The 12,638-nt window shown below is 34.3% G+C and overlaps 1 protein-coding gene across 1 annotated transcript in view; it reads left to right on the forward strand.

Annotated features, from left to right (window-relative positions):
• Nucleotides 1-12,638, forward strand: part of COL24A1 (collagen type XXIV alpha 1 chain) — a 412,921-nt gene that overhangs the window by 170,968 nt on the left and 229,315 nt on the right. Inside the window, exon 23 of the mRNA XM_082408071.1 lies at nucleotides 2,537-2,590. Coding sequence (XP_082264197.1) covers nucleotides 2,537-2,590 — 54 coding nt within the window. The remainder of the gene's footprint in view (nucleotides 1-2,536; nucleotides 2,591-12,638) is intronic.

Below are 12,638 nucleotides of genomic sequence, written 5' to 3' on the forward strand. Positions count from 1 at the left end.
CTCCTTCCATTGCCTTTTCCCCACTTTATAATTTAGTTGTTGAAGATCCCCAGCCATTTAACCTGTAGAGATTCCCACAGCCTGGATTTTGCTGATTATAGTCTCATGGTGTAGTTAAACATATTTCTCCCTCCTCTGTATTTCCTGCAAATTGGTAGCCACATATAGAGGCCTAGCCAAGGTCAGTTTCGCTTGTTTGTTTTTGGCAAGACTATGGGTGATACTGTGTTCTTTCATCAGGAAGCACAAAATGTCTATCATCATTCTGTGATGTTAACAGTTGTGATTCCTCAACTCCCTACATACATTAGATCATTTAGGGGATTGCAAAATGGAGATATTCTTGTTCTTTCATTTCTTTTTCATTTATTGGCTGGAATACATCCCCTAATCTACTATTTGGTTAGTTGTGTTATGGTATGTATAGAAAAGGTGGAATAAATGCTTGATTCTTCACCTTTGTTTACCAGTTTTGGAAATAATGAGTTGGCTCTCTTTCATCTGCTAAATGTGAATAATTTTTTGTTGTTGTATCATTTTGAACTACTGAATTTAATCATATTTGACCTGTTGCAATCCATTGCAATTTTTGTCCTTACTGAAGTTCATATTGTCCCATTTCTGGCTGGTGATATCCTCTTCAAGCTCCCAGAGTTCTTTTAACGTGACTCCAGGTTTGATACCTTTTACAGCTTGCTTTCTAGTATGACAAGGTATTCCAGGCTCAGCTGGAGAATGGAAAGGAATTATGAATTTATCCATGAGGATGCTGTGAACCAGTGGTTGTAAACTGGTACTGAGGGGCCAAAAGTAGCCACCAACCATGTTGTCCCTTTTTATTGTCAAAAGAAACAAACAAATCATTATTCAAGAACAAAAAAAAATCAATTTTTTTAGCATTTACTATATGCCACGTGTTGTACTAGTTTCTGGGAATATGGTGGTTAATAAGAGATAAAGCTGCCCTTAGGGAATTTACAATCTGATGAGGAAAACAATACAAGCCAAAACACTATCAAGTAAACTTGCAGGACCCTAGGATGGTGTGAGTCTTAGAAGGGTCCTAACTCAGGGTATTGGAGGTCAAAGAAAGATTTGCAAGTAATATATTATTTAATCTCCTATTTAAAACTTAAGTGTTCCAGGTGAAGAAAGATAAGGGAAAATTACTCAAGACAGAGAAGGTATAGATGAACCTGATTTCCTTTAGTTAGAAAAGCCATCAGCATGTCTGTATTAAACATATTCTGTTCCAGAACTTCCAGATATCTGATCCTGTGTCCAGTCTTTCTGTTACCACTGCCTTTTCTCTTGCCAGAAACGACCACAAGTAATATTTTTCTCCACAGAATCCAAGTTTTAAATTGGAGTCATTTCTGTCCTAATCCAGACTGGATAAGTTGGTATCACTTACTGTTGATTTTTTTCTTTTTTTCCAAGATGAGTTTTCCAGAATCAACCTTGCTATTCCATCTTACTTGTTGGCATTTTAATTACCATAATATTTACCCCTCCAATGAACTGTCTTTTCTAGCTGACATTCATACTTAATTGCAGCCTTCTTTACTTTTAAAGATATGATTCTTGTACTTGTCCTACTTTTTATTCCTTTGTCCATGTCAGAAGGAAACACTGAAACAGCTTATCTGTGACAAAATACAAGGAAAACTATAATTATTAGCTTATTATCAATATTGAAACTGATTATGTTGAATTTCATTCTAATGTATTATTTCAGTAAGAATATCGATCTAACCATTTTGGAGCAACACTGTTGGTCTTTTCTCAGCACAGATTTTTTTGACACTTTGGTCCATTTCTATTTCTTGAGAAAACTGTTTTAGACTGCTAAAGTATAATTTCTGAAAAGGTAAAATTATGATTTTCAGGCAAATATGAAATAAACATGGGTTAAAGATTTTATCCAGTTTGTTAATTAATGATGGAACCAGTAAGATGTTAATACAAATTCAAAGAACATTGAGCTATTTATAGACAATTGAATATGGGAATGTTAGAGTAAGATAGTTGAGTTCGATACAAAACTGATTAGTATCCTGTATGTTAAGCTATATAACCTTTGAAGTTATTGTTTTTTTCACCAAACAGAAGAATTAGCATATAGTTAGTTAGTAAACAGTGAGTCTAACAAAGTACATTCCCCTAATCCTTGGTTGGCTCTGTGTCCCATATGACACTGGAAAGACCTGTTACATATTTTTTTGCCTTTTTTTCAAGTTGTGAATGATTTTGAAAAAGATTTCAAAAATCTCTTAGACTGGATTAGAGAATTTTCTTTGGGTCTGAGGATTGTTCATGAATAACTGATGAAGTAAGCTCTGTTTTAGTATACTTAGTAAGTTTTGTATTCCAATGTCAGACAACTGCCTAATGATTAATCTTTAATATTGAAGTTTTGAGGAGAATAAATCATTTTTATTGGACATCAAAGAAAGACAAAGGGAATTTTTATATGCTTAATAGATTTAAAGTAATTTGCTATGGAATAAACTCTCTATATTTTTATGTTCCCTAGGGTTTTCCTGGAGATATTGGGATTCCTGGACAAAATGGCCCTGAAGGATCAAAGGTAAGGAAAAAAAAGAAAAAGAAAAATAGAAGAAGAAAAAAGTATGGTATCTATAGTTTTCTAATGTCAAATCTCAATGAATGGGTAAAAAAATATTTTAGAAATATCAGAACATTTCTGGATATTTTTGAGCTGACTCAGTGCATTTGAAAAACCTTGTACAGCTTGTTTTGAGATAATCAGGAAGTAGTTTGCGTGTCTGGTTGTTCTTTTGGTATCATTTGTTTAATAGGAGTGTGTTTATACAGCCTCTTGGGTTCAGGTCATTGAAAATGATTTTCCTGGTTTGGTCTAGACTTAGATTAGGGTGACAGTATTTGCAAAGCACATAAATAACTGAAAAAATGATTTCTTATAAGAGGTGAAAAAAATTAAAAAACCCCAAAAGCTATAGCCTACGCTAAATGGATGAGAGTTCTCTGACCACTAAAACCCTTTAGGGCCTATTAAATATCCACTGATTAAAATAAAAGAAAGCCTATGGTGTTCTGGAATTTATACATAGCACAAACTACCTGCAGAAACCTAATCATTTGTAACTTCCTTTACTGTTGTTGTGTATGTATACTAGAAATTATCCATAGAAAACCTTTAAATACCAAGCTTTGCCAAGCAGGCTGACATAGCATGAGCATTGCAAACAAATAAAGTATGTGAATAGACACAGAACAATGAAATAGCCTGAAGTTTGGAGAACTGACAGGTTATGAAGTATAGCTGCTGTGGAAGGTTATTAGTGTGAGTAGAGAGGAAGTGTTAGGGGATGAAGCTGGAAAGGATATTAATATAGCTATATTTGTTAGTGTACTATAGTGTCAAGTACTACAGTACTGTAGTAAATGTTTTACAGATATCTCATTTAATCTTCACACAGCTTTATGAGGTAGATTTTATCCCCATTTTATAGATAGTTAAGTTATTCCCTCACAGTCACATAACTATCAGGTGACTTAGTCAGGATTCTAAACCAGACATGATTTCAAAGTCTGAGCTCTTAACCACTTAGTTTGGGGATTAAATTGTGGGGAAGGTTTAAGACCATGTTGAAGAGTTTCTACTTCTACCATGGGCATCATGGAGTATTCAAAGATTTTTAAGTAGTAAAGTGTCCTAGGTGATTTTTTTTAAAAAAGATACCTCTTATGTCAGCATGGAGGATGGTTTAACAAGAGAAAAAATGAAGGCAAAGAGATGAGCTAGAAAAAGCTAGAAAAGAAGTTATAAAGATCTGAAGTGAAACAGAACATTCATTCAATCAACAAATACTTACTGGCTGCCTCTTATGTGACAGCCATTGTGCTAGACCCTAGGGCTACAAAGATGAAAAGTCCTGCTCCCTACTTGCAAGAAACTTACAATCTAGAGAAATATATGCAGGAAATCCTTTATAATAACCATGTGAATAACATATAATATGTGATACTGTGTGAGTATAGGGTTAGGGGACTCAGATTACATTTTGTAGAGAAGGTAGCACTTGAGCTGACATGATGAATGAGTCGGAATTTGGAGACAGACAAATAAGATATATGGCATTCAGGAAAAGGAAACTTGTGAGAGGATGAAGGTGCAGTATTTGGAACACATTTGTACTAAAAGTTATTCATTCTTTATGTGAAATTCAAATCTAACTGGGCATCCTGTGTGTTATCTGAAAACACTACTGGCCACCTAACAGCTCTCCCTGTACATATTCAGCCGTATTTCCCCCTCCCTTTCTGTCTCCACAGAAAAGGTATTCCTCCCCCTCCCCAGTATTCAAGTTTCACATATGTTTTGTATCAGACCCTCTCCTGACTCCTGAATGACCTCATGCCATCAATTATCACCTTTATCCTGATCTCTCCTTTGACTCAAAATTTCCTATCTTTGCCCTTGAAACCATTTTCACTGCCAATGTTTTAGTTTAGGCCCTATTTATTCTTCACCAGGATTAGTGTAATAGCCCTCTAATTGTTCTTCTTGCCACCATTCTGGCATTTCTTCAAATCTACATCCAAACTACTGATGTAATAATGTTTGTAAAGTATAGATTTCATCATGTCATTCTTGTACTTAAATTCTTCAGTATCTCCATAGCTTCCAGGTTAAGGATTATAATTCTTTACTTTTTACACAAGGTTCTTTATGACCTACTCTCTCTCTCTAACTCTGTTGTCACCTAGTCACATCTCCCATTGCTCTTCCAAAAGCGTTACTCCAGGTAGACTATTTAGAGTACCAAACCATGCCATACTTGTTCAAATCTCACAGCTTCCTACATGCTGTTTTTTTATCTGGATCTGTGCCCTACTTATCTAGCTAACACCTACACATCACATGCCACATTGTCCAGGAAGCTTTTCCTGTTCCTCTCAAATCTAATTGAGATGTCTCTTCTCTGTATTCCTAAAAAAAAATCTATCAAGCACTTATCTTCATATAACTGCTGATTTGCTTATCTCTCTATTAGACTATAAGCTTTTTGAGAAAGACACTAATTGGTTTTATACATATCACAATAACCATGATAATATCCATAGCACATAATAGGAACATAATAGATATTGGCTAAGTGGATGATTGATTGAATGACTATTTAAAAACTAATTCAGAAATAAAAACAATACAACTTGGTAACTGATTAAATGAAGGTGATGGGAGAAAGAGAAGTCAAAGATAAAACTGGGACTATGACTTGGGTTACTGATGTCATTGACTTAACTAAGGAACTTAGAAGGAGGAGCAGGTTTGGAAGATGGGGAAGACAAGAAATTTGATTCTGGGTATATTTAGCTTGCGGTATCTGATTGACGTCGAGACAGAAATAATCAATATCTAGTAGTAAACCAAATCCCAAAGTAGAAACAGTAGCATGAACGGACATTGAGAGAGAGAGGTAATATAGAGAATTGAGTTGAGAATTTCTCATATGTAATTTAGCCCCTTACCTGCTCTATACTTAGGAACCTGAACTTGATGCATATATAAACACATTCATTTTTCCATTCATTCAGTAATTCATTCATTTAACATTTATTGAGTTTCTTGTGTGTTTTAAGCCAAGTACTAAATGTGAGATGATAAAGATTTCTGAACTATGGTCCCTCCCCTTGATGAGATTACAGTTCAGAGAGAGGTTGGAAAAAAAAAATCACAAAGTATTGTAAGACGTACTATATAAAAGAGTTGGTGAAGGGCTATGAGAGCCTAGATAATTGAGCAACAGATTCTGCCTTAGGAAATTGGGAATTACTTCAAGAGAAAGTGATAATTGAACTTAATTTTTTTTTCTTCTGTAGGGTTTCCTAACTTTAAAAAAATTTTATTGAAGTACAGCTGATATACAATATTATATAAGTTACAGGTGTACAACATGGTGATTCACAATTTTCTAAAAATTAAAAAAAATTTTTATTTTATATTGGAGTATAGATGATTAACAATGTTGTGTTAGTTTCAGGTGTACAGCAAAGTGATTCAGTTATACATATACATGTATCTATTGTTTTTCAAATTCTTTTCCCATTTAGGTTGTTACAGAGTATTGATCAGCATTCCCTGTGCTATACAGTAGGTCCTTGTTGGTTATCTATTTTAAATATAGCAGTATGTACATGTCAATCCCAAACTCCCAATCTATCCCTCCCCCCGACTTTTCCCCCCTGGTAACCATAAGTTCATTCTCTAAGTCTGTGAGTCTGTTTCTGTTTTGTAAATAAGTGCATTTGTATCCTTTTTTAAAATATTCCACATATAAGCGATATCATATGATATTTTTCTTTCTCTGTCTGACTTACTTCACTTAGTATGATAATCTCCAGGTCCTTCCATGTTGCTGCAAATGGTGTTATTTCATTCTTTTTTAATGGCTGAGTAATATTCCATTGTATTTATGTACGACATCTTCTTTATCCGTTCATCTTTTGATGGACATTTAGGATGCTTCCATGTCTTGGCTATTGTGAACAGTGCTGCAGTGAACACTGGGGTGCGTGTATCCTTTCAAACCATGGATATATGCCCAAGGGTGGGATTGCTGGATCATATGGCAACTTTATTTTTAAGTTCTTAAGGAACCTCCATACTGTTCTCCACAGTGGCTGTACCAATGTACACTCCCATGAGCAGTGTAGGAGGGTTCCCTTTTCTCCACACCCTCTCCAGCATTTATTGTTTGTAGACTTTTTGATGATGGTCATTCTGACTGGTATGAGGTGATATCTCATTGTAGTTTTGATTTGCATTTCTCTAATGATTAGTGATGTTGAGCATCTTTTCATGCACGTCTTGGCCATCTGTATGTCTTCTTTGGAGAAATGTTTATTTAGATTTTTTGCCCATTTTTTGATTCAGTTGTTTGCTTTTTTGATATTGTGCTTCATGAGCTGTTTGTAAATTTTGGAGATTAATCTCTTGTCAGTCACATCATTTGCAAATATTTTCTCCCTTCTGTGGGTTGTCTTCGGTTTTGTTTATGGTTTCCTTTGCTGTGCAAAAGCTTTTGAGTTTAATTATGTCGCATTTGTTTATTTTTGTTTTTATTTCCATTACTCTAGGATATGGATCAAAAAGATACTGCTGTGATTTATGTCAAAGAGTATTCTGCCCATGTTTTCCTCTAAGAGTTTTATAGTATCCGATCTTACATTTAGGTCTTTAATCCATTTTGAGTTTATTTTTGCGTATAGTGTTAGAGAATGTTCTAATTTCATTTTTTTTTACATGTATCTGTCCATTTTTTCCAGCACCACTTATTGAAGAGACTGTCTTTTCCCCATGTGTAGTCTTCCTTCCTTTGTCATAGATGAATTTACCATAGGTGCATGGGATTTCTGGGCTTCCTATCCTGTTCCATTGATCTATATTTCGGTTTTTGTGCCAGTACCACACTGTTTTGGTGATTTTATCTTTGTAGTATAGTCCGAAGTCAAGGAGTGTGATTCCACCTCCTCCGTTTTTCTTTCTCAAGATTGCTTTGGCTATTCAGTGTCTTTTGTGTCTCCCTGTAAAATTTAAGATATTTGTTCTAGTTCTGTGAAAACTGCCATGTGTAATTTGATAGAGATTGCACTGAATCTGTATATTGCCTTGGGTAGTTTAGTCATTTTGACAATGTCGATTCTTCCAATCCAAGAACAGGGTATATCTTTCCAAATGTTTGTGTCATCTTCAATTTCTTTTATCAGTGTCTTATAGTTCTTAGAGTACAGGTCTTTTGCCTGCTTAGGTAGGTGTATTCCCAGGTATTTTATTCTTTTTCATGCGATGGTAAATGGGATTGTTTCTTTCATTTCTCCTTCTGATCTTTCATTGTTACTGTATGGAAATGCAACAGATTGCTGTGTATTAATTTTGTGTCCTGCAACTTTACCAAATTCATTGATGAGCTCTAGTAGTTTTCTGGTAGCATCTTTAGGATTTTCTATGTGTAATATCATGTCATCTACAAACAGTGACAGTTTTACTTCTTTTCCAATTTGGATTCCCTTTATTTCTTCTTCTCTGATTTCCATGGCTAGGACTTCCAAAACTATGTTGAATAAAAGTGGCGAGAGTGGATATCCTTGTCTTGTTCCTGATCTTAGAGGAAATGCTTTCAGTTTTTCACCATTGAGTATGATGTTAGCTGTAGGTTTGTCGTATATGGCCTTTATTATGTTGTTGGTATGTTCCCTCTATGCCCACTTTCTGGAGAGTTCTTACCATAAATGAGTGTTGAATTTTGTCAAAAGCTTTTTTTGCATCTATTGAGATGATCATTTGGGTTTTCAGTTTGTTGATGTGTTGTATCACACTGATTGATTTGCAGATATTGAAAAATCCTTGCATCCCTGGGACAAATCCCCCTTGATCATGGTGTATGATCCTTTTAATGTAGCACTTTTTTATTTTATACATAATAGTTTGTACCTCTTAATCCCTACCCCATCTTGCACTCCACCCCCTAACTTTATGTTTTAAACTATGCATATCATACTAGGTGAAGAACACAAGATAGCTTTGTAAATCTCCTTCAGTTTGTAAATTTTGTTTCTATTAAATTTTTGTTAAGAACAATGTCAGAGAACTGAAGAAAGGCAGTTGACCTTTTGAATAGTATTATAATCGTAATCTTTAATACTTCCTTCTCATTACTTCCTTTGGTCTTAAAATTACAATATAAAAGTGGGACAAAAGATCTGAAAGCCAGACATTTTTTTTTCCAGACATTTTAATGAATATTAATGGTTGAATTTCCAGTGGGTAGTAGTTACTTTTTAGATTGCTTTGTCTAAATTTTTTCAATAAACATGAGCTTGTAGCCTCATCAGCACCAACATATGAGACTAATTGTTTTTCTACACATGACTGAATTTTATTATAATATCCTAGATGATTTAATCAAAAGAACCAGAAAATTTTAAAGGAAGACGAATATTATTTTATGTGTTATAGGTTGGGAAGGGTCTGTTTTTGTCTCTCTTTTTCGTCCTTCCTATTTGCCTCAAAATTGTTTCTAGAAACAGAAGGGAAAAGTAGAGCCAAACATACTGACCCTATTTGCATGATGTGTTTCTTTAGTTGTGTATACACTATGTCATGGAAGCATCTTAAAAATTCCTTTATTTTCGTATATATGTCTTCTTTAGAAAGTGGGGACAATATAAATTATTAAAGTTCTGTTTGGGTTATACAAGATGGTCATCAAAAAAATCATGTGCACTCTGTTTGAAATACATGGTTACACTATTTGCAAACCCTTCCAGAGCAATTTGGCACAGCTCTAAAGAAGCCTTTTATTTTCTCCTCATTTTCTGCCAGTTGACTAAAAATCTCAAACTAACATTGGAAACTTATGTTAACTATGGTTCTGTTGATTGTGGGATTGTGTGTGTACATATATGTGTATATAGATACAAAGCATACTTCAACAAGCCTTCTTGAGAGCTACCCAGTTTGGCAGTCTGTTTTCAAGCATCCCATAACATTAGCAAAACCACATCCGTTGCTGCTTACTGCAGAAAGTGAGTACCCAATAAATATTCTCTGTTCTCCAGTAAACAGAGGAATAACTTATTTGTTGCCATAATGGTTTATGTTGTTACTTTGGTTATGGAATTAAGGATGGTAACACAGACTGTTCTTGTTTGTTGTATAACATCCCTAGTAGGTTTTTAGAAAAAGCCTATTCGTGCGGTTATGTTACAGAATATATGGAAATAATTTTTACACTGAGTTATTAAAATATGTTATATGTTTATCTGTATAACTAACAGATTAGTTATATTAGTTATAATAGATCTGGTGAACTAACTTAATAAGAGGAAAATGCATTCCTAAATAGTTTTCTGAGATCACCTCAAGCCAGCCCTGAAGATTCACATTCCAAAATCAAGATTTTGTTCACAGATTTCTTATTTTAACCATTTTATTTTCCAGGCAGCATTTAGTCAGCTGAGAAATATTTATTGAGTTTATACAGCGGGCAATGGACTTTGTTAAGCAATTACTTGGAAATAAGATTAAAACATGCTCTTCTGTCTACTAGGAACTTGTAATCCACTGGAAACATGAGATTTCCACATGTGAAAAGTTGAAAAGTAAACTAGGTAGCACATAATAAATGGATAAGGAGCTCAGAGAAGAGAATAATTTGTATGGCCATTTTTCTGAGAGACTTCATAGAGAAATCGGGATTTGAGTTGGATGAGTTGGATTTGGCCAAGTAGAACGAAGGAATGAGATTTTATGCAACAGGTGCAAAACCAACACAATGATGGAGGTGTGGAAATAAACCTACCTGACTTAAAAAAAAAAAAAAGTTAGTAGGTAGATTGTGACTGATCTTAAATATAAAGTTGAGGAGCTTGAATGCTAATAAGCCCATGGAAGTTTTTTTTTAATTGTGGTGAAAAGCATACAACATAGAATCTATTCTCAACAAAATTTTAAGTGTACAGTACAGTACTGTTAACTATATGCATATTTTTACACAGCAGATCTCTAGAATGTTTTCATCTTGCATGACTCAAACTCTATACCCCTTTAACAGCAACTCCAATTTCTACCTCCCCCAACCACTGGCAACCAACACTCTTTCTGCTTCTATGAGTCTGACTACTTTAGATACCTCATATAAGTAGAATCATGCAATATTTGTCTTTCTGGGACTGGCTTATTTCACTTAGCATAAGGACTTCAGGGTTCGTCCATATTATAGCCTATGTCAAAATTTCGTTCTTTTTATTTATTTATTTATTTTTAAAAGCACAACATGTTTATATTTTAATACACAACCGAAATACAAAACACTATAGTAAATTGATGGCAATAAAATATGGTATTTCATTTGCATTGCATGACATATGGTTAACATCCTTAGTCATAAATGGGTGCTTAGAAACCAGTAACGAAGATGTCGATATACCAAGAGGAATGGGAAAAAAAAAAAAACCAGAAGAAAATGAAATAACACAAGTAACTAGGAAGGATTAAGCATATATGAAGATGACTGAGCTGAACAATAACAGAATAAAAGCAAATTTTTTGTGATATCATATTACCAAAGATTAGAAATTTAACATTTGTACAGTGTTAGGAAACATACCCACGTAAACACTGGGGGACAAGATTGATGAGGTCCTGCCTATATAGTAAGGGAAAATCTAGTTTGGACTCAAAACTATAAATTTCGGATATCCTTAGTCCTAACAGTTCCAATTCATTGGAATTATTTCAACAAATTAGTTGGATAAATTTACAGTTTATATATAAACCATGTTTACTGCATAGAAAATTTGTAGCTAGTATTTGGACCCCCCAAAAATGACTTGCATATTAATTTGTTTATCAATACACCCAAAAGGATGTGCACAAAATTTACACAGTGAAACAAAATAGAATTTTGTTCTTTTAAAGGCTGCATAATAATAGTCCATTATCCAGTAGTCCAAAAACCCACATTTTCTTTATTCACTCATCCATCAATGAACAGTAAGGTTGTTTCCACCTATGGGCATACCTTGGAGATTTTGCAGTTTCAGTTCCACACCACTGCAACAAAGCAAATATCACAACAAATCCAGTCACACAAATTTTTTGGTTTCCCATGCATACAGAAGTTATGTTTATACTATACTGTAGTCTATTAAGTATGCAATAGCATTATGTCTAAAAAATGTACATACCTCAATTAAAAAGTACTTTATTAGTAAAAAATGCTAACCATCATCTGACAATACAGGGCTGCCAAAAAGTTTCAACTTGTAAAAAATGCAGTATCTGTGAAGTGCAATAAGGTGAAGCTTAATAAAATAAGGGATGCCTGTGTGAACATGGTAGTGCAGATATCTCTTGAAATCCTGTTTTTAATTCTTCTGTATAATATCCAGAAGTGGGATGGCTGGATCATATGGTAGTTCTATTTTAATTTTTGGAGGAACTGCCATACTGTTTTCGTACTGGCTGTACCATTTTACATTCTCACCAACAGTGCACAAGTGTTCAAATTTCTCTACATCTTTGCCAGTACTTGTTATTTTCTGTTTGTTTTATAATGGCCATCCTAACAGGTGTGAGGTGGTCTCTCATTATGGCTTTGATTTTCATTTCCCTGATGATTAGTCATGTTGAACAATTTTTCATGTGCCTCTTGGCCATTTGTACATCTTATTTCCAGAAGTATGTGTTCAAGTCCTTTGCCCATTAGTTTAATTGTTTTATTTGATTTTTGCTATTGGGTTGTAGGAGTTCCTTATATATTTCAGATATTGAACCCTGTCAGGTATTTGGTTTGCAAATATTTTCTCCCATTCTTTAGGTTGTCTTTTCACTTGGTTGATTGTTTTCTCTACTGTGCAGAAGTACTTAGTTTGATGTAGTCCCAGTAGTCTCTTTTTGCTTTTGTTGCCTTTGCATTTGGTGCCAAATCCAAAAAATCATCACCAAGACTGATGTCAAGGAGGTTTCTGCCTATATTTTCTTCTAGGAGTTTTATGGTTCAGGGATTACTAGTCTTTAATCCATTTGCTTATTGATGTAAGTGTATTTTAAGTTGATGTATGTGTATCGTGTAAGATAAGGTTCA

This window comes from Balaenoptera borealis (genome assembly GCF_965194805.1).
Source record: "Balaenoptera borealis genome assembly, chromosome: 1".
In the NCBI taxonomy this organism is placed as follows: Eukaryota; Metazoa; Chordata; class Mammalia; order Artiodactyla; family Balaenopteridae; genus Balaenoptera; species Balaenoptera borealis.